Source organism: Lissotriton vulgaris, chromosome 1_1 (genome assembly GCF_964263255.1).
Source record: "Lissotriton vulgaris chromosome 1_1, aLisVul1.2, whole genome shotgun sequence".
Classification (NCBI taxonomy): domain Eukaryota; kingdom Metazoa; phylum Chordata; class Amphibia; order Caudata; family Salamandridae; genus Lissotriton; species Lissotriton vulgaris.
This window is the reverse complement of record NC_141685.1, coordinates 850,054,056-850,077,513: the sequence shown is the minus strand read 5'-3', so window position 1 is coordinate 850,077,513 and position 23,458 is coordinate 850,054,056. Positions and strand designations below refer to the sequence as shown.

The window sequence follows — 23,458 nt, the reverse complement described above, 5'->3', positions numbered from 1 at the left end:
CGCGTAACTGAATAATTGTCTAAGTGGGCAGTTGTCAAATGAGCCTTACTCTGCAAAATGTAGTGGTCGAGGGAGGGAGATGGTCCCATTAAACTAGAATACCTTCATCCTAGAAGTTGCCCTGAAGTTGCACAAAAAAAACACCATAATATAATTTCCGTAACCAAAAAAAAACCCACCATAATATATTGATGCACTGAAGGTGCAGTGCCTCTATAAGGGTAGAGGAGAGTTGCCCACCCTTCTGCCAGCGCAGCAAACCTGCAAAATAAAACTGTAATAAAATAATTTTATTACAGTTGTATTTTTCAGTTCAGCTGGCCATCTGGCGCCAAGTGTTGGCGGGACCATCACTGCTGACTGCCAGCAGTGCAAGAGGAATGGTGTACACCTAAAGTTTAAAGTGTGCATGCCACTTTGGCTGGTCTGTCTTGCGTTGGGCAGCCTCATAAGCGCACTTTAAACCTCTCCACCTGAGCGGTCTTATACAGCTGGGTGGAGAGCAGGAACAGGGCTCCAGTATCTGCAGGAGTGCTGAGCCAGCCTGCTCCAACCAATCCTAGCGCTTCTCTCATGCTGATTATCCACCTGGCAAGCAGGCTTCTCTGCTAAAGCGGAGGAGCGTTGCCCCACTGCTATTTGAGCAGTGCAAAAATGAAAATGAAGTGATAATAACAATAGGTTATTATCATTTTAATTTTCTGTGAGGGACTGGAGCCAGGTCGCGCGAGGCTCGGCTCCCCGCCGTCTGCGGGCGCAGGAATGATTTACATTACCTAAGTGCGCATCACTGTTTGGCCGGCCCTCATGGGCTGGCCTAACAGTCATGCACACTTAGCATGTTCTTCACCTGGCTGTGTTGTGCAGCCTGATTGAGAACATGACCAAGCTCCCAGGCACTGCCTGAGCGGCCAAGCAGGCCACTCAGACCAATCACAGTGCTTCTCAAGCAGCGTCGCGATTGGCTGAGAGTCTGCTTCTGGTGCTGCCAGTGCAGGCGAAGAGGAAGGAGCAGAGGCGGGCGGCGGCGAAGGATAAGTTTATTTTTTTAATCCATTCACCCCCTTTCCCTGCCTCACCACCCCTTTTCCGGGCCAGCCGCGACTGGATTGGTTAGGGAAGCTGGTTCAGAAACAGTTTTCTTCCTTTTTTTCGATGAACTGCAGGACCAGAAAGTAGTAGGTAATTACGTTTTTATTTTGTACCGTTTATGTATTTTCGGATTATACCAGGCAGTGTGAGAAACTTGCACTGCCATCAACTCCAGAGCTCTTAATCGTGACTCATTAGAAACACTATTAATTACGGACCACGATTGAGAGCTTTGGGGTTGCGCCTGAGGTAGTTCCCTCCAACGCCTTTATTTCTTTGTCATGGCCCATCGCCTCTCCCTCCTCTACCTCTCCCACGGATGCAGGCCCCAAAAAAAACAGCAACTGACTTTACATGGTGACAGCGGAGAAACAGCAGCAACACACTGCTGCCTCTAATATACTATCGGCTCTGGAACTGACACAACAGGTCCGGGCTTTGTGGGCCGGGTCTCACCGGAACTGAGCACCGTCAGTTGTTTAAAGGGAGGCTCGAAACAGGTTCCTATTGGGCTCTGTTTTGTTCCCCGGCACACGCGGTCCGATTTTCCCCGGACTGCAGTGACAGCAGGCACATCGATGCACGTGTGCTCACACTGCTCACTTCTCACTAGTGAAGAAGTTACGGCATGACGTCATGCCAGGTGAGCGTTGTAGGGGAAGGGAAATCCTTTAAAGAGAGTCCTTATCTCTCTGGATTTCCCTTCTCTTTTTGAAACTCAGAAGCAGCAACATTGTCGTGGTGTCCCCCAGGGCTTTAAGTGGAAGCATTTTCAATATTCTATACAAGCCAAAGTTGCTGATTATTTATCTTATGCAACTAACAACCATTGATAAAGCCAAGAGTCCTGAATTGTAGGTATGATGTTACTTGTTGAATACTATATCTGGTTGCAATGACAGAAACAGCAAAATACTAGTGGGCCGGTACACTATGCTAAGCACAGATTTTTAGCTTGTGTTTTTAAGCCACACCCTTAATTATATGGGCCACGCCCCTTTGAGAGCCACCCCCCATTTTTACATCCCACATAAAGCCCTGCAACAGGCAATGATTATGTTGTGAGTAAAAAAATGCTCCATCAACACCGCCGAGTTTACGTGCTACTATTTGGGCCCAGATTGCTCTCTCCCTTCCTCGTTCCTCTCAGGGCCGGCCCAAGGCATGTGCAAACTGTGCACCTGCACAGGGCCGCCAAACCCCAGGGGCCGCCACGACGAGGATCTGATCGGAAGGATCACTGGCGGCCCCAATGCAGGTCGGTGATCTTCAACCTCAGATGTCTGTGCCTCCCCTCTAAATACATATAACTACATTTGTGTACGTCTTGGCTTTACTTTTCACACTCCACTGCTCGGGACACAGGCTGTGTTCTCTGCTTTCGTGGATAAACTGCAGCTGTTCTGGAAACAGCAGAGGAATCCCCGCCAATACCTCTGCTCCAGCTGTCAGCCTGAGAGGACAAGGAACTGCCAGCCGAGGAGGGGGCCCCAAAGAGTGGCATTCACTGACTGTTGGCACCGTCACCTTCTCCCTACCCGAGAGGCCCAGAGGCGAATAGGCACAGAGACCACCGCTAAATTCACCCCTGCAACAGACACCGGCTGCGTACCCAGGGGCATGAACAGGGGTGGGTAGGGCAGGGAGTGAACAAGGGGTCAGGGGCATGCAAGGGCATACAGGGACAGGGGCATACAGGGACAGGAGCACCCGGGGTCAGGCACACGAGGGCAGGGGGGACACGGGATCAGGAACACTCACCTTATCTAGAGATGAGAACTCGAGCCAGAAATGCATCTTGGACTTAGTGGAAGGCCCCCCGCCCTGGCACCTTGGCACAAAACACCTGTTCGCGCCCAGCATCTCACATACATTCACGAAGACGGACGCTAGTAAATACATACACACCTGTAAACACACACAGCTTTTCAAATTCATTCACACATGCACACACACACACAATTGTGCACGCACCTGTAAATACACACTCACAGCTGCAGTCACACACACACTTACAAATATGCACACACACCTGTACAGAGTCTCTCACATACCTTCACACCTGCACACACACACATGAACACGCCTGCATGCACACAGAATTCACCATGCGCCCGATGCCAATCACAGCGCTGTATGACTTTGTTAGGGCACTGAAGCGCTAGACACATAATTCATGCAGACAGGTAATAATTTCACAACCAAGACAGCGCTTTGTGCCAAGCAGAGGGCAGGGAAGTGCTACACAAACGGCAATGCAATGATGTTTACACACAGTCAGCACTTCACCCTTGTGTAGACATTGTATTCTAGACTGTGTTCTAGTGTTCCAGTCTCTTCCGGCCTCCTCCACCCCCGTGGTTGCCTTCCCCAGCCGAACCATCTCGACGTGGAGAATCCCTCCTGCCGATGCCCCCTCCCCCACCCTTTCTCTCTCTATCCAGGTGTACCTCGACTTCTCCATACCTCATAGTGCCTCTGGTACATTTTACAAGCATCACTGAAACCCATAGCTCATGCACAACATGACTCAAAAGCGCCAAACGCAGACTTTATTCCAAGTGCAGCCATCAGCACCGAGACAAACACTTCTCAGATGTACTTTCATAAAATATCGATCCCTCTCACAGCCTCACAGAAAGATCTATTTAAATCGAGGTATACAGTTTACAAGCAGCAGTCACAAAGAACGAAAGAAAAGATTCATAAAAACGGCACTCAGACCTATTCTGCGTTATATTTCAGTGCGGAGAGTGAGACCAAGATACCGTACGTGCACCTCCCGCCCGTCGTGCAGTGTCAGCACTGAGATCCTCATCCACACACGCCCCGCCCCCCATGAAACTCTGTTCTATCCTCCAGTATATATCCCGGTACTCCGATCCGCACACTGCCCTCCCATGCACCCCAGTCCTATCTTCAGCACCCACTTAGTTGTGCTTGCAATACAGGTGTGGGGGGGGGGGTTGCACGGGTTGGGGGAGTTTAAAAATAAAATACAAACCTGCCTGACTGGTCCAGGGTCCCACGTTGGCGGCGCGCCTCTAAGTTCTGGAACAGTGACATGAATAACCCAGTCCTGTGCGGTGTCTGGAGACTCAGCCAATCCAGACACTGCATTAGCAGCGCCAGGATACTCTCTGCCCATAGAAGACCGGAGGTTGTTGCATGAAGCAACCCTCGGTCTCCTAAGGGAAGGCTAGTAGTGCGCATGTTCGGGCTGATCGTAACAATGATCAGCCCACAACGTAAAATGTGCACTATTTGCTGCTGCACTATGCTACCCTGACCTGCAGGCTGTCACTCAGTCAAACACCAGCCCCACCCGAGTCCTACCCCCTTAGCGTCCATTGCCTCGGGCGTGCCGCGTCAGTGAGCCGCAGCCGTGACTCCGGACGCGAGTTAATGTATTTTTCATTATTGATGAATGTTAGGTGACTGTATTTTCTGGAAGATGGGACAAGGTTAGTGGGGCAATGCCCCGGCGCCCCCAATGGACGCACCGCCACTGGGACTCACGGAAGGAGTAGGCGAGGTTGCAGACATTCTTTAGTGAGATAGGTCTCAGGTTACCACCTTGTAATATACCTGCTTAATGAATTATGAACCATCTTTAAGGAATTGCATGGATGGTAACTGCAAGGTATAAGTTTAGAAACAGTGCTTCTTGCTCAGTATTTCATTATTCAAATTTTTCCCAAAAGTGTTCCTTAATAAAGACGCATTAGTAGTAATTGCTTTTATACACTGTTATTAGTTTAACTACTCGTGTAGATAATTCATCTAGCATTCAGACAGTGGATGTGAAGCTCTTACATTCAGGGATTGGAAAATTCAAAACCTGGCTGCCTTCAGTCATCTTTTAAGGACTTGTGTAACCTGCACACATGTCACTTTTTCCTCCTGTAATGCACCGTGTGCAACCTCATGTATTTTGTTTGTTCACAATTGTCACTTTTGCCAATTGTAACTTAACGTTTGCTTTTGTAATTTGTTCACTTGTAATTTTCTCCTCATGTTTCACTACTGTTCCTAGCAGCGCGCGTGCCATCATTTTTGCTTTTTTTTTTCCAAACAGGAAGGCTTTTTTTCAAGGGCCAACAGCAATTAAAAGAATGATTTGAGCGGAAAGCTAGGGCTTATGGCAAGTGTAACAATGTGTGTGAATTATATGAGTGCACAAACCATAGATTGCTTAAAAACAACAAGAAAATAGCGCCTTGTTAGAACACCGCTGCTGGCATAGTTCCTTCGCCAAAACACATAACATTTCAGAGCTAACTGGATTAGGTCTTTTTTTGGGGGGGGAAGGCAGAGCAGATTTTTTGTAAGGACGAAAGGCTTCCTATCTTGGATCTCACTGGACGTGCTCCTTGTTGTTTTTGAAGCCCGCTGGGGTATTGGTACAGTGCCCTCTCACCAGTCTAAGGGAGACAGGCAGCTAGCTGGTGGCAGCTATGACTAGTGAGTGGAACGGGGGGCTTATTTACAAGCCCCTTGCGCGACCAGTGCGTCACTTTTAATATGGGAAAAAATGGCGCACCGGCGGCGCAAGGGGCTTGTAAATAAAATAAGCCCCAGGGTTTTTACTGGTATCCTTGGTCCATGCGGTAAGTCGTGAGGGGGTGACACCATGAGTTACCCGCACCGGGTGACACCAACCCTAGTGACGCCACTGTATATAGGCATAGAAATCATAACCATATTTAGACTTGGCTCCACCCCGTCCGGACCCCCTCTTCCGGGGCCCCCACCTACGCTCCCTGCACAGGGCCACCATGAGCCTAGAGCCGGCCCTGTTCCTCTGCTGTTCCCTGTGTTAGACACTGCCTTCCGTTTCACTCGATCTTCAACTTTGTCCCGCTCATATTTCCTGGAGTGCCCGCCTACCACTTTCTAATGCAGTCAGCCGCCACTGATTGCACTGCCCTCTATCCCCGCTTCTACCAAGCTATAGGGTACGTCTAACGTCCTCTGTGCCCTCCTGATGGGCCTAAGTGGTCCAATGTGACCAGTTGATTGGGCTCTCAAGACCCGATGGATAAGTTATTCTTCGCTAATGAAATGCCCTCATACTAATACTAACAAACCGGCAAACTTGATATGTTAATTAGTTGATACTGTGTTTCGAATTTTATTTCTGTGGCTTGCTTGGCTTCACCTCCTATAACTACTTTAGCATCCTAAAAATTGACAGATGGTTGCACTTCTATGCCGGAACTAATAAACGCAATCTAACAATTGTATTGTTTATTGTCTTTTTGTATTCTGTTGACCGCTAAAAGAATCAGAACGTTTTTTTTAACGTGCCTGATTATTTATTTATTTATTTATTTCTTAGTCTTCAGAGTTGAAATAGGTACCTTCACGATCCTCGACTTCAGTGATGTATTCACTTCTCATTAATTTAATTATAATATCAATCATACTGATATTTTGTGTAGTATTTTACGAAGGTAAAAAAATGTGGTTATTACCTAGAATAAGGTTATTTGAGATCGACATTTTAATTGACAAATTGTGAACGGTACGTTAGCACCATCTAGTGGTCATTGGAAATGTAAGCAATGCTCAATTGTCTGAGCTGAAAGAGATAATTCTGTTTAGGAACTACTTTATGTATACTCTTGAAAAGATGGAGCAGCAGTAGGGTGACCAACTGGCATGGGTGCAAATTCAGGACGGTGAGTGTAAAAATTCAGGACAAAAATTTGGGACAACACATACATTTTACAGACATATCAGAAGAGGTCACACAATAGTATAAAAGTACGTAAATAGACAACCAAAATAAGTAAAAGTCAAAATAAGTTTATATTAGGTTGAGACAATCGTGCACTTCACAGTTTTTCAGTATGCGAACAGCTTTGCAAAGCGACATCAGGTCAGTTTTCTTTTTAGTCCGTATGCGAACAGCTTTGCAAAGCGACATCAGGTCAGTTTTCTTTTTAGTCCGTTGATGGGAGCGCCCTGAGCTCCTGGGGGACGCGATCTGCGAGACGCTGTTAGAGCTGGGGAAGACGGAGTGAATAACTGCGAGACGATAACTTCCACTCGCCGTCTCGACATCCTATCTCACCCCCCTGTTGGTGAGGGAATTGATAAATAAGGCGACAATGCTGTATTATACAGCGGGGTAAAGCAGCAAACTGGGAAAGCAGGACCCGCCCCGCCTGACACTAAAATGTCAGCCGCCGCGGACAAACGAGACCGGAACTATAACTGTTTTTTCTAATCAAGGGGCTGTGGCTGACCGTCTCCCCTCCCCTGCTGGTGAGTAATGCATTACACTGAGCCAGAGTATAATTGAAGAGAGGGGGGCTACAATACAATCTGAATTGGTGAAAACAGCAAACTGGGAAGACCGGTCTCGCCCTGCCTGACTCTAAAATGGCGGCTACAACGAACAAACAAGACTCGGGAATCATAGCAAATTTCTAATCGTGGTCAGTTGCTGGCCCCCTTCCCTACCTAGCTGCTGAGAAAATCATTACTTTGGAGGAGGAGTATAAGAGCAAAAAAAGGGATCTACAATTGATCTCAGCACAGCAAACAGAAAATAGGATTCGCCCCGCCTGACACTAAAATGGCGGCAGCCGCAGTCTTACTGATAGGAGTATAGCTTCAATCAAGCCCATGGCTGATGACATTGACTTCACCACTGGAGATTCTGGGGCTTCCACCACTTTCCCTATGCAGTGCTCTGCACTGCGCAAAAATGAGTTTGTGGTCCTGAAGGGATGTCCCTGCAAGATCGTTGAAATGTCAACTTCCAAAACTGGCAAGCACAGACATGCCAAGGTTGCCATTACCAAATATGTACGTTGGGCCTCTGGTGCGTTTGTCGGAAGAAACCAAGCTTTCTTCATGAAGCAACAATGTAGATGGTTCACCTGGTTGGCAATGATATATTCAGTGGTAAGAAATATGAAGATATCTGCCCTTCCACTCACAACATGGATGTTCCAAATATCAAATGACAAGATTACCAAAGATGTTGGACTGGGTTCAATATGGAAGAGAGGGCACTCGTTTTTACCTACCACGGAGCCTGAGCAACCTTGGCCGATGTCCGGTGGAGCTGTCCTATGCAGCTATAGAGGAATCTGGCCCCTTGGCCGTCACCTACCCAGCGATCATCTGACATTGTTTTTCCTTGTCTCCCCGTTTGTGTCTCTTTCCCTACCCCTTCGATGGAACTATGACGACGCCCCCTGGGCGGGCCCGAAAACAGTTTTTACCTACCACGGAGCCTGAGCAACCTTGGCCGATGCCCTGTGGAGCTGTCCTATGCAGCTATAGAGGAGTCTGGCTCCTTGGCATCACCTACCCAGCCGGGCAATTGACATTGTTTTTCCTCGTCTCCCCATTTGTGTCTCCTTCGTCTCCCCATTTGTGTCTCCTTCTCTTCCCCTTCGATGGATCGATGACGACGCCCCTGGGTGGATACCAAAACTGTTTGTACCCTCCGCGGAGACCGAGCAACCTTGGCCGATGCCCGGTGGAGCTGTCCTATGCAGCTATAGAGGAGTCTGGCCCCTTGGCCATCACCTACCCAGCCGGTCATCTGCCATTGTTTTTCCTCGTCTCCCCGTTCGTGTCTCCTTCCCTCCCACTCCTCTTCCCCCTGTGATTCTTTGATTCAAATTGATGTAACTATGTAACCTGTAACTCGCTGATTCAAACTGATATAACTATGTATCCTGTAACTCGCTGATCCTCATGCAAAGCGCTCTGATACCTCCGGGTCTAGCCGGCGCTATATAAAACTTTTCAAATAAATAAAAATAAATAAAATATGAATGTACACAATTATATATTACACATAATGAGAAATCAAACTATGAACTATAATTTTAACCAGAAAGGCAAAAAATTACTAAGACTTAATTCAAAGGAAGGAGTACATCATAAACTTAATAAATGAAATCATTCTGTACTCAGAACATCACATTTTTTGCTATTTTGTGTAATTAAGAAAAGAAGGAAAGAAGAGAACAGAAGCTATTAGGCCCTTTCTGCAATCAAGATTTGTGCTAATGTAACAATCAACATAAAATAGTATTTTTGTATTCGTATGTTTAAATCTTGCTTTTAAATGTACAGTGAAAACGCTGTTCCAGTCCCATGACATTAAGAAGCACTTTGCTGAATAACCCATTGTATTCATGTTTTATACAGAATTCTTTTACCTTGCACCTTATATTTATTAAGGAATAATATTTTCAGGAACATCAGAAACTGAACTGAATTTTGTTTAAATTTGGAGACCAGAATTTTTTTTAAAAAATTCGCCTTAAAATCCTATTGACCGCACTAAAAAACTGGGGGTTCATCAGGAAGATATTTGATATCCCATATTACCATACATACACCCCAATTTGGGACTCTCCTGGTACACCTTTATGCCTCCAAGATCATCTGTCACAACCTTTGAGAAATGCTGGGTTAAAAACATGGGGTGATCTTAGGAGGGATTCGGGCCTGGTGGACTGGAATTCTTTAGTACAACTTACTGATGGGCAGTTGACTAGGTTCAAATACTATCAACTATCTTCCTGGTGGTCCAGTCAAAATATGCAAAAAGAGAAAGACACAGATATTTTTGACTATATAGGAAGGAGGGGGAAATGGGTAAAAGAACTCTCATTTTGGTATAAACTGTTGATCAAAGAAGAAGAGAGTAAAACCAATTCAGAGGTTATAAATTTATGGGGTCATTGTATACCGGACACTCTTGATGAAGTTAATAAAGTATGGTTAGATTCCTTTTGGTTGTCATCGAGGCTAATTAAGCCAGCAAACTTAAGACGTAACCATCTATTTACGGCCTATAGAGTATATTGGACTCCGGCCAAACTGAACAAGATCACACGAAAGAACTACTATTGCCCCCGATGTAAACATAATGCAGCTGATGATATTCATATCTTTTTAGAATGTCCAGCCATTCAAGACTTTTGGAAAGCGGTTATGGATTTTTTGTGTGATGTACTATTAACGACTATTATATGTTCCCGCAGACTTGTTTTTTTCGGTTTATCGAAAGATTATGTTATCAATAGTCTGGACTCACAGTTTATTTTTTATATAATAATCATTGCTAGGAGACAAATTTGTATGGAGTGGAAGTCAGTGTCTCCTCCTCGTTTTGCAGAATGCCTGAAGTATATAATGGAAGTCTGTAAAATGGATTTGGCTGGTCGAAAAGAGAACATTGAGAACGTTTGGTCTAAACTGGTGGTCTGGATAAATAGGTGAACGGTCCTGTGATTATGCCAGAGGTTGAGTCGGTCCTGTCCTCCACCAGGCCTAGGGCGCCCAATATAGGCTTGGAGGAGTGGGATAAGGAAAGCAGCCTACCTCTGGGACTTCCCTGTATGCTATGATACTGTCTCCATGGCAGACTCGAAAAATGACAGTATAAGAGGCATCGGTGAGACCCATCTAGAGCAAATATATTCTGGTGGCAAATATGAGGACAAAAAAAAAGAAAATAAAAAAAAAAAAAAAAAAAAATGAACTGAATACTGTTTTAAAAGTGAGCATCACTTCTACCCTTCAGAAATATCCACCTTGACAATGTGGTAAATGACCTATAGATGGAGGCCTTGCACAAATGATTGCTCTGCCGCCAACGTTTTATTTTATTTGTATTTTTTCCATCCAGCATGGCTCCAAGACAAAAGCAGAATGCCTTGCTCTAGTCTGCTGCAGGAGAAGGCACACCAGATGCTGTCACTACAATAGGGCACATTGTCATTCTATAAGTGATAATCAGCTGCAGTCTTAGAATGACAATGGTCCAGTCCGCAGTCTTTGCGAGGTCTGGGAGGGGCTGCTGCAGGCAGGCTCAGTCTACAGTTTAAAAGATAAGTGCGAGAGGCCCTGAGTGAAAACTTTTAAACTCATTTGGCCTCTAGCAGGGGAACAGCATAGCTTCCTGAAATACCCGAAATTCCGGACAAAAGGAGTCCATAAAAGAAATGATGATGGACATCATACTAAAATAACGGCCGGTCCGTGAAATTTACGGACGGTTGATCACCCTAAGCGGAAGGTTAATGATGCCTTCCTATTAAAAAAAAAAACCTTGCTGTGTAGTAGCTGTGATGCTCTGCTTATTTATTTTACTAAGACATAAAAAAAGAGTTTGGTTCAAACCTGTTTCATCTTATGGTAGCAGCTGCGTGCGGAGACCCGTACCGAGCTGTATGCCGAAATTTGGTGCCTGAAATAATTAGCTTAAAAAGTGATTGTTTCGTGGTTGTTTAATTACCAAAACCTATTCAATCGTTCCTCCAGGATGAGCTTTTGACATTGCCTTGAGGACCTCTACTGGTCCTAGCGTAGGAAACCTTAGAGATGAAAGGTCCTCCAAAAAAACAATGGAAGAACCAACCTACTGGCCCAATGGCAATAGACAGTTGAGTTTAGTGGAGGATATGTACAGAACTATTTTACCACTTACAGTTGCACTGTTTACGCCGGTGTAAGTCGCTACACCTCAGCTGATTTATTATTATTATGCATTATTCCAGTACACACCCAATTTACTGCAGCCTGTCCCTATCTCAGCTTGCAATAAAGGGGAAAGTTGAGGGAGCTTATTAGTCAAAACAAGCTCTTAATATATGGTTGTGGAAGTTGAGGGTTCCATTTACTCTGGGCCTCATTTACAAGGAATTAACGCAGGGCAGTGCAGCAAGCCATTTGGCTGTGCTATGCTGCTTTAATTCCGAAGCACAGGGATGCATCATATTTACAACAAAATGGCCGATCCCTTTGTTCTCCCTTGCGCTGGTGCACAATTTGCTACCATGCGTGAACACAGGCACACTTGCACCATAGTGCAAGGGTGGCTGCGTTGTGGGGTAAGTTTGTGTATGTGCAGGAAGGTGTCCCTTCCTGCACATAACCAATCTGAAATGGCATTTTTATACTTGTATGTGTGCTGCTTAATGCAGCACACATAGTTGAAAAACAGCATTTTTTTCCAGTGATTGTTTTTCTGGAGGAAGGTGCCCCTTCCTGCAGAAAAACAACGATGGGGTGATTTCCTCTTCCTGTGTGTACTACAGAATGCCACACACATAAAAAGAGGAAGAAAACAAGGCGAAATGAAAACCTTTCTCCTTGTCGGGCCTTCAGATGCATTCCATGTTTGATTTCTCATTATTCTGGGTATGTGTCAGGTTCCATAAGTGTTGCCTGGGAAAATCCACAGCAACACCCATGGAATGCACCTTTATCGCAAAGTGCTGCGTGTAAAGGTGCCGTATTTACAAGGACAGGAAAAGCCATGCAGTGTGGCTTAACCTGTACTTGTAAATATGGGGCAGCAGATTGCGCCACTGGTGCGTCACAAAAAGCGACGTACCTGCGGCTCTTTGGGGGCTTGTAAATCAGCCCCTTAGGGTCTACCAGCCTAAGTGAAGAAGGCCCCTGCAGCGCTGGTTCAGTGGATCCAAAACTCTTCAGAGGGGACCCATGTTAACCAAGGCAAATTAATGTCTGTGGAATATGGGATGCCCACGGGGCCCTTTTCATATTCTGCAAGGGAGGGGAGACAATCGTATTATGTGATGGCCCCGGGCATTACCACAAGGATCAGTCACTCCTGCCTAGGTATTCAAACTGCAACAGAGTAAATAGAGTTGCTTCCTTCATGGAGCATCTGCTGTCCAAGCCCCAGAATAAAATCCCCAAAGGGATATGAAGTGTGGCAGAAAATGGATCACTTCGAGAATGGTAGTTGACAAGTTCAGTGCCCCACTGTAAGAGCGACTCCCTACAAATAGTATTGTCAAATCAAATAATCTTTATCCGTCCAAAAAGACCATAAAAGCAGATGTTAAAAGCAAATTACAAACAGATCCCACACATTAAAATGGCAAAAGTCAATTACTGAGTTGTACTTCATCATTGCTCTTCCTTGCCATCATAGCTGGGTCACTTTGCGTATTTTTTCATTAAGCTCCTCGCCTGAGTAATAAAATTCAACACTGGGTAAGAGATTGTTAGTAACTCACAGCATTGTAAAAGCAATAATCCTTCTTGGTGTGTTTTAAAACCTTGCTCAGCTAAAAGTGGGCATAAAAACCAGGTTCTAAAAGCTGAGCATAAAGTGCAGAATAACAAAGTGCTTAGTGGACCGCATGGACACTGTATTGCATGGGCAGCAGGGTAGTGAAGCAAACCACGTGCCTGTAAAGGGGAAAGCCACCAGAACGTGAATCATATTTATCTGAAGGCGGGTTAAAACAAATCTGTTCTGGTGCCTTTATCCATGATAGATGGGGCTCCAAGCCTTCGCAGGTTGGCAAAGAAATATACATGTCTAGAACTTTCTCAAGTCTCATCTTATCTCTATGGGAATGGTATGTGTACTTTACCAAGACCTTCTGCGTAAGCCAATCTCGCTAGTATTCTCGAAGACACTGGGTATTCCTAGGTCATGAAAAGTGTTTTTTTATATACTTGATCTATGAGATGTCTAGCTTATTAGTCTGTTTCAGACAATCCTCTACTATTCCCTGAGTAAAACTTAACTCTGGAGTGGACCAGATTTTAACCCACAACAAGATGGGTGTCTAGCCCACCATATCTTCTATGAAATCTAGGCCCATTTCATTGTGACTGATAAAACTTGATGTTGCTCTGAGAAGTCCTAAAAGGCTTGCTGCCTGGAGGGTCTTTACAGATGTAAGTTCCCAGACTCCTGCACCATATATACCCACCTATAGGCCTTTACTTCTGTATAGCATTGTCTGTTATTTTAGTGGGGGGGGGGGGGGGGTTGTGTCCTAATTTGTTTGAAAATCTAAACAGAGATTCACAAGCCATCTCCAACGACTTGGCTTTTTGAAGAATCAAACTGCCCCAATTCAAACTAGTGCTAAATAGAATGTCTAGGTAGCTAAAGTCCATTGTTTTCTTTATTGGTGTATGGCAACTAAAAACATCTTTGAGCGGGTGGTCTTTGGCCTGCATTTAAAATGTAGGATTTATCATTATTTACCTTGAGGTGTAGCTCCTGCATAAAACTATAAAAATCCATTTGCAGTGCGGGCAAGGAGGATTGTAAAATGCAAGTGCAGAAGGAGGGTGAAATGTGCTGCTCTTGGTTCTAAATGATGTAGCTATCGTAAATCTTGCACAAAATCAGCAGAGCACTCTTTGAAGTCTAAGCCTAACATGATTCTAATTACGGACATCAAGGATGTGCGCTGTGGTTGGGGGTGAGAGCAAATTAGTTATCCCAAATTACTACAAAAATTGAACCAAAGAACACTTAACAGAACAAGAGCTCAGCTATTGTTGTATGTGGGCTCATGATCTAAAATATGCAACATCAACATTAATAGTTCTGGACCGTGCAAAGTTCCTCTCTTACATTTACTGATACTTGGCAAATCCAGCATTATTTGTGTATGAACTTAACTGAATTTTGTCAGCAAGACCTGGTCCATTAATTTCCCTAAGGGTTTACCCAATAGGGTCGTACCGCTTGGGCATTTTTTTACACGCTTTTCATTTAATCATCACCCTAACCACACATCTCGTCGCCCCGCCCTTTGATTTGTGGAGCTCAACAGGGCTCGGCCCTAGGCCCCACCCTTTTTAATATTTACCCTGCCCCCCTGGCCCCACTTATTGAGCAACACAACGTTAGTGTCATCTCGTATGCTGATGACACACAGCTGATGTTTTCTTTTAAGGATCACTCAGATGCAGCTATTAATAAATTGAAGCATTGTCTGACAGACCTCTCCACCCGGATGACTCCAAACTGCTTGTGGCTTAACGACGATAAAACGGAAGTATTGCTTTTTTAATCCACCTTTGCCCCCCCCCCCGACCCGACCTTTGGTGGCCTTAAATACTCAATCCCCTCCCCCCCTCCCCCCTCCCCTTCCCTCCCCCCCGATGCCCTGTCTCATCATCAAGGAATTTGGGATTAAAATTCGACAATACATTGTCGTGCAAGACCGAGATAGGACATTTTTCTTCTACATGCTTCTGGAAAGTAAAGGCACTGCGGAAATTCCTCCACCTTCTACCAATGGATTTCAGAAAAACTATTGTCCACGCACTGGTGACATCACAATTGGACTATGCCAATAGTCTATATCTGAGCCTACCTGTTCAGAAAGCTGCAGACAATACAGAACGCAGCTGCAAGGCTCCTAACAAATGTCCCTTTAAGACATCACATCTAAGTAGCCTTCACTGGCTACCAGTAAGAAAACAAACAGAATTCAAGGCACTCACCCTTGCTTACAGCGCAATAAATGGAACTGGCCCCCACTACTTAAGGAAAAGAATCTACGAATCACAGCACATAAGAAATCTAAGGTCTAATCACCAAGAACTTCTCGTTACCCCTCTCTTTGCCAAGGCCAGATTGGGCGGATGCTTATTCTCAGTCAAAACAACCATTCTCTGGAATGCTCTACAAATCAGAAATGCCTCATCGGAGCCTAGCTTCCTTAAGCTACTGAAAACATGGCTCTTCAGTCTCCCTTAGATTCACGCGGGCCTCACAGTGCTGATCTCCTAATCCATCTATCTCCGCTTCAGCGCCGGGACACTCCAGTTGGGGGTAGCCGCGCGTTCTATAAGCGACATAATAAATAAATAAATAATGTATCTAACTCGTATAACAAAATGAAATGTTTTACATACACTTGGATATTAGCATCCTCTGTCATATTGCTACATTGATTTGCACATATTTGTTGACGTTTGTCCTGTTTGAAACAGCCACACTATTTTAAATGTGTGCTGTTTATATTTAGTTGCAACAAGGACCTGTAGCCATGTGTTAAATAAAGGAAAACAGGGAGAGGGTGGTTATCAGAAACACAGTATCATTTTTAGGTCTCGCTGAACCAACATGCATGCGTTGTTCTGCGAGAGTATAGTAGGCAAAACAACTCTTGAAACCAGCGAGGATTGTCCCCAATGCATGTGAGGTACTCAAGCGCGACGCTTCCCCAGCGCGCGCTTGGCCTCACTTCTCAATCAAACCCCATATGGTGTTCCCTCCCACTCGCTCGCACATCAAAGGCTGCTGCTCCTCCGCCAATGCGCTTCCGCTTGCCCCCCCCCCACAGCAATGCCAAGAGCTTGTTTTTATTGTCCTTCACCCATTTTACGAACGCCGTGCTTTCAACTTTAAAGCCCCATCTCCCCGAAGGGTGCTCTCCCTCCCACCACCAAACACAGGCTGCCTATGGAACTCCCCTCCCACCCCTGCTGCCAGGTTAAGGAGTTCATCTGCGACCCGGTTCAGTCTCTTCCGCTTCCCTTGCAGTTTGGACGATGCATTTGTCCGTAAGGTGCCCTCACTTCCACCACTTAAAACCGGCTGCCTGGTTAACGCACCCCCCATCCCAGCTGCCAGGTTAAGGAGACTGCCCATTCATCATCAGCCTCTCCTGGGGATCATCTCTTCAGCTGCAACAGCCACGGTGATCAGCCGCTTTGAAGCCACTGCTGCAATGGTAATTAACCCCTGGGATCCCGGAAGACTCCGTAGGCTTTTGTGATCATTTCATGCCCTGCACCTAATCTCTCCCTGCGCCATCGCTGCTCCTATCTAAATGGATGCAGCTGTGTGTCTTGTTAACTTTGAAGACACTTTAACATAATTTAGCTTTGGCGCAGAGCTCTTTCATGAGCGCCGCACATTATCTTTTCGTTTCTATGTGTGTGCATTTACTTTCCCTTGCACCCCCCACCCCACCGCTCATTCTCGTTTTGTCCTGTGCAGCCAGCGCTCACATCGCTCGCCCCTCGTTCCCTCCCACTCGTTCGCTTCCCAGTCCCCTCTGCCCCCACCCGACTTGAAAGGAAGCCTCTTGTTACACTGCTTGTTCACCTTGTTTCCTTTCTTTCTCTTCCTCTGTGTCTTTTATTATTCTCAGATGTCTGCGCCGGTCTCGTTTCCTTATACACTCTTTCACTCCCTCTGTATTTCTCCTTTCCTCTCTGCCTTTGTCCTCGTTTCACCCCCTCTAAATCTGAATCTAACTTTACTCTCTTGTTCTCTTTTTTTGTTAATACCTTATCGAGCAGGTGTACCAAGAACTGCATTTAGTAAAAGAAATCTAAAAAAGTAAAACCGAGGGAATGGGTACATTGAATGATTTTGTAGCCCAGTTTAATTAAAACGAATTATTCAGCAATCCATCCAGTAATAAAGAAAAAAGCACATCAAACTAACAATAAAGCTCATAAAATGGCGGACAATTGTGCGTGCACTTTAATATGAAATTTTAAAAACACATACACTCCTCCTGCATCAATAACGTTAATTACTACCCTAGCACATTTTGTAGGACCTCACCACCCTTCTTTACAATGACCAAGCACTTAATATGTAAAAAAGATAGTACGGGCTTTAAAAAAAATTCACTTTTGATACAAAGTTTCCACTTAATGTGGCTATATTTTTTAGTCTTTGTGTATTTCTCTAGCTATACTGAGTTTATTTCTATTCAATTATACTAATAAAAATGTGAGTTGCAGACCTGCCAACTTAATACATTTCACCGTTTGTGGCGGAGACGTGGCCCTGAAAGGTGCGGGCTTCATGCGGAGAACTGCTTCTGGAAGAGGCACTCTGCCCCCCTTGATTGCCTCCCCTCGAGGAAAAAACAACAAAAAACAAGTAACAAAAGCTTGCTGAGCTGCAGACGATGTCCTTGGGTCTTTTCACACTTCTTAATTGACATCAGCTACTCCGAGCCTCCCAAAACAGCTGAAAAGAAACTATTGTGCAGTGATCTCCAGCAGTTTCCCTCCCACCGTGTGAGGGCAGTCGTTATCGTGGGGCACACTGTTGCATGGTGTGAGTTCGAAGGTCTGGAGATGTAATGTATCTGTAAACAGATGTTGATATTATTAAATTGTACTCCTCCGATGCTCCCTGCCTGGTTACAGTCTTTTAAGCCAACAAGCTGGTTGAAACGGTTGTAACTTGACTATGCTTTTCAAATGCTATCTAGCCATTTTAGAAACAGGCTTCTTTACGCCTAGCATGGAGTAATAGCTTTATTTATGATCTAACCATACTTGATAATTGCACTTCTAAAGGTCCCGCATCCCCAGACATACTTTTGCCTGTCCTTAAATTCAGATGGAATTGAAGGGCCTGCCTGGACTTTCCATTCTGTTATTTCTGTGCTGCAGCATAAACAGGGTATGCGCCTATCATCTTTGGCCTACAACGACTTTCTTTTTTAGCTTTTGACAGATGCTGTCATTGATATTTTACGTTTGTAAGAGAGGAAAAAACAAGACCTCTAACTCATTTCAGCAGAGAAAAAACAGATACTGTGACAAATTTAGGAACGGATTATGAACTTATTTTCTGTGCAAAGTGAAGAACATGCTCTTCCATCCCAGCGAAGCCCTTCCATCCCCAATCTCACCACTCTCCACTCTGTCCTCTCCCACCACTCTCTCCTCCCACCACTCTCCCCTCTCACCACTCTCCTCTCACCACTATCCCCTCTCACCACTCTCCCCTCCTCTCGCCTCTCCTCTCTCCCCTCTCTCCCCTCTCTTCTCCTCTCTAGCTCTCCCCTCTCCTCACTCTCCCCACTATTCCCCTCTACTCACTATCCTCACTCCCCCCACTCTCTCCTCTCTCACCACTCTATCCTCTCTCCTCACTCCCCCCTCTCCTCACTCTTCCCTCTCCTCACTCCTCACTCTCCCCTCTCCTCACTCTCCCCTCTCCTTTCCTCTCTCTCCTCACTCTCCCCTCCCCTCAGTCTCTCCACTCTCCTCTCTCCTCTCTCCCCTCTCCCTGCCTCTCTCTCTTCTACTCTCTCCTTTCTCCCCTCTCCTCACTCTCCCCACTCTCCCGTCTCTCACCACTCTCCCCTCCCTCTCTCACCTCCCTCTCACTTCAATCTCCCCTCTCCTCACTATCCTCACTCTCCCCACTCTCTCCTCTCACACCACTCTCTCCTCTCACACCACTCTCTCCTCTCACACCACTCTCTCCTCCACACCACTCTCTCTCCTCTCACACCACTCTCTCTCCTCTCACACCACTCTCTCTCCTCTCACACCACTCTCTCTCCTCTCACACCACTCTCTCCTCTCACACCACTCTCTCCTCTCACACCACTCTCTCCTCTCACACCACCCTCTCCTCTCACACCACTCTCTCCTCTCTCTCCACTCTTCCTCTATTTCTGTCTCACTCTCTCCTGCCCCTTAACTGCCTTGGCCTCTCCACTCTTCCTCTGTTTCCGTTTCACTCTCTCCTGCCCCTTCACTGTCTTGGCCTCTCCACTCTTCCTCAGTTTCCGTTTCACTCTCTCCTGCCCCTTCACTGTCTTGGCCTCTCCACTCTTCCTCTATTTCTGTCTCACTCTCTCCTGCCCCTTCACTGTCTTGGCCTCTCCACTCTTCCTCAGTTTCCGTTTCACTCTCTCCTGCCCCTTCACTGTCCTGGCCTCTCCACTCTTCCTCTATTTCTGTCTCACTCTCTCCTGCCCCTTCACTGTCTTGACCTCTCCACTCTTCCTTTATTTCTGTCTCACTCTCTCCTGCCCCTTCACTGTCTTGGTCTCGCCACTCTTCTTCTATTTCTGTCTCACTCTCTCCTGCCCCTTCACTGTCTTGGCCTCGCCACTCTTGCTCTATTTCTGTCTCACTCTCTCCTGCCCCTTCACTGTCTTGGCATCTCCAATCTTCCTCAGTTTCCGTCTGTCTCTCTCCTGCCCCTTCACTGTCTTGGCCTCTCCACTCTTCCACAGTTTCCGTCTCACTCTCTCCTACCCCTTCACTGTCTTGGCCTCCCCACTCTTCCTCTATTTCTGTTGCACTCTCTCCTGCCCCTTCACTGTCTTGGCCTCTCCACTCTTCCTCAGTTTCCGTTTCACTCTCTCCTGCCCCTTCACTGTCTTGCTTCTGTTTATTGTATTTGCACAAATCTAATATCTTGGTCTATTCCTTTTCAATAATCAGGCATTTTTGTTTATTAGGTGTTTATGTTTTTGATGGGTTTATTTATAGGCACTATCTATCTATCTATCTATCTATCTATCGCCCTCACTCTATCGCCCTCACTCTATCTATCGCCCTCACTCTATCTATCGCCCTCACTCTATCTATCGACCTCACTCTTATCTATCGCCCTCACTCTTATCTATCGCCCTCACTCTTATCTATCGCCCTCACTCTTATCTATCGCCCTCACTCTTATCTATCGCCCTCACTCTTATCTATCGCCCTCACTCTTATCTATCGCCCTCACTCTTATCTATCGCCCTCACTCTTATCTATCGCCCTCACTCTTATCTATCGCCCTCACTCTTATCTATCGCCCTCACTCTTATCTATCGCCCTCACTCTATCTATCGCCCTCACTCTATCTATCGCCCTCACTCTATCTATCTATCTATCGCCCTCACTCTATCTATCTATCTATCGCCCTCACTCTATCTATCTATCTATCGCCCTCACTCTATTTATCTATCGCCCTCACTCTATCTATCACACTCACTCAGCACCACCACTCAGGGGCACCACAGCATCAATCTGTGCAACCATTCAACAACAACTGGTTCAAATATGTTCTCTCAATGTCTCAAACTTTATTACAAATGTCACAAAAAGATGTTAATATTTCACTTCTGTTCTTGGATTTTCGTCTCAATAACATACACTTAACACAATCTTTACAAAAGTTATTTACAAAAGTGTAAGCTATTGCTATTATAAATGACAATAACTTTTATTTAAGTATTAATTATTTTAAAAAAATTAAAAGCCATTGTTATTTGTAATAGCAATACATCTAAGTCACGTAAATACAACACATATTGCATTACAAATGCTATAGGTGTCACATTTGCGAAAGTTATAATAACTATTGGCATTGTAAATGACAAAGCTATTAATTTAGCTATTTTCAAAACCAACACAGAAATAAAAAAATTGTCATTTACAATACCAATAGCTCAAAATTTCCCAATGCGAGACCTATTGCATTGCAAATGCTTGCTATGTTTAACAGTTTCATCTAACTACACAAGTAGCTAGAAAACCTGCATATCTGCTTATGGGAGAAGAACGATCGGAGCTGCCTAAGCAATGAGTCAGTCCAAGTTGGTCAGAAAAGACTGCAGGTTGAAATCTCAAACCTGAATGTGCCTATTTGACTGGGTAAGATGCCAATGAAGGTCTTGTGCTCATGTATGCTGTGGATAATTATATTAGTAAAGTAGTCTACAGTTTCGAACTTTATAGAGACCACATTCCGCACTGTACCCAATTTACAAATGGTATCTTAAATCTGCACTTGCTGTACTTTTTCACAAGGGTGCAGATTTACAATTCGGCGTAATTCCCACAATTCAACAGTTGTATGCCTGAAAAGCTGTTCCAGTTGCAGCTTTGCAGGTGAAATACTGTAGGTGTTACTTTTTTTTATTTTAAAGTTGGAATTTCCCCAGTGTGTAATTGTACACAGTCTATAATTATGCACTGTGGAAAAGCACCTGGCTGTGCAAATACATGAAAAAATGTGTTTTCCCTTTAAAGAATTCTCTTCTACACCTAAACCAAATTTTGATGTGATCCAGTCCCCTACCCACTCAAGAAGGGGAGGTACTCCAGCCCTCCACTGGAGTAACACTTTGACTGTTTCCATGGTGGGAAAGGATCAAATAGGAGTTAGTGTGTTGCAACAAACACACGTTTGTGGGTATTCACAAACTTACAAGGCAAACCATCCCTTGATCTGTTTACTCCTTCAGTGGGGTGTACTACCTCCCTCGTAATTGTAAGTACTTATGACAGAGAATCATGTAAGTTGTGCAGCAACTTAACATTTGTCAAGTATCCTTTTGAGCATAGTGGTCAGGCATAAGATAAGCATTTATACCTGTAAACAAACTCATGATGTGGTCAAAGTTGTTTCTGTGCGGTGAAAAGCTGAACATTGCTTGGATTGGGGATGGTTGTACTGCTGAAGTGAATAGTCATCAGATGTGGCTTTAAAACGTTGTGGGTTTGTCACATGCACAACACATTTCAGTGTCATGTAAAACGTAGAATTTACACTTCACAAATTCCTCTAACGTGCTGTGGTAGAGTTTGCATGAAAGTGTAATGCATAGAAATGGAATACAACAATTAAGATACATTAAGCATATAATACACAGTGTCCTGAACTTACCTAATTGCTTAACCAGAACACTTTCACTTGGAATTTTGTTTTTGTCCTTATTTTCAGGTTGGAAGAGCTGGGAGGTTGGGTCACAAAGGAACAGCAATTACCTTTGTCAACAAAAAGAACAAGAACCTTTTCTGGGATGTTGTAAAGAGAGTAAAGCCTACTGGTTCCATTCTCCCACCGCAGTTGCTATATTCACCGTACCTTCACGACCAGCAAAAAAAAGAGCAGAAGGCAAAGCAGTCTCACAACCAGCTTGTGACTGGCAACAATCTCATGGCTCTGATCAGACAGCATGATAAAAGTAAAAAATGATAGTTTGCATTACTTGTAACTTTGTTCATTTCTTGTTTATACTGTAAATTACACATTTGTAAAGTTTGATAAAGATAATATTGTGTTCAAATTAAGTTTATACTATAAAATATGAATTTGTACAGTTTCATAATGTTGTCCATGAACTATAAATTGTAAATTGTACATATAAATGGTTTCTGAAAATTATTGAATTCCAGAAAATCTGTCTGAAAAAGTTTATTTAATAGTGAATGGTTGTAATGACTTAACACAATGAAACAAAATGGCTGATTTTGCTATTTAACAAAACCTTATCTTGTAAACCAGGTTTATTAAAAACATCACTTAAAGATTGTTAAGGATACAACATTAAAAGTCAAACCCAAAACAATGTGCCAGTCAAGATTAGCTAAACAACCATGTCTTGTTTCACTGGTGCACTGCTTATGACATTATAAATGTAATTGAGGATAAAATAACATTAGTATTTTATTTTGTGCTTTCTAGTTTTACTTTGTGTTTATCTTCTGCTTGAGAGCTCATGTCTCCCTCTCTTTATCTGTGACAGTTATTCTTGACATTCTTTTCCTTCATCACTCCTATTGATTTAGCACAGTGGTTTTTAACCTTTTGACTACTGTGGGCCCCCACAGATTTGCCACTGGAAGCCAGGTTTAGGACATTTCCATGGACTGACCTTCAAAACATGGCACAAAAATACAGAAACAAGTATACATCAAACAAATACTCCCACTATGAAATATTGTATTTAGTTCACAAAGGCAAAAATATGCAAAACTCAATTGTGGTGGGAAGACTGGAGATTTCAAAATGTGATTTTATTACTAAAAGAGGAAGTTAAAT

At 44.5% G+C, this 23,458-nt stretch overlaps 1 protein-coding gene across 1 annotated transcript in view; it reads left to right on the top strand.

Moving 5' to 3' along the window:
• Window positions 1-23,086, top strand: part of DDX59 (DEAD-box helicase 59) — a 145,513-nt gene extending 122,427 nt beyond the window's left edge. Inside the window, exon 7 of the mRNA XM_086957770.1 lies at window positions 22,358-23,086. Coding sequence (XP_086813896.1) covers window positions 22,358-22,612 — 255 coding nt within the window. The 3' untranslated portion in view covers window positions 22,613-23,086. The remainder of the gene's footprint in view (window positions 1-22,357) is intronic.
• Window positions 23,087-23,458: the final 372 nt, after the last annotated feature.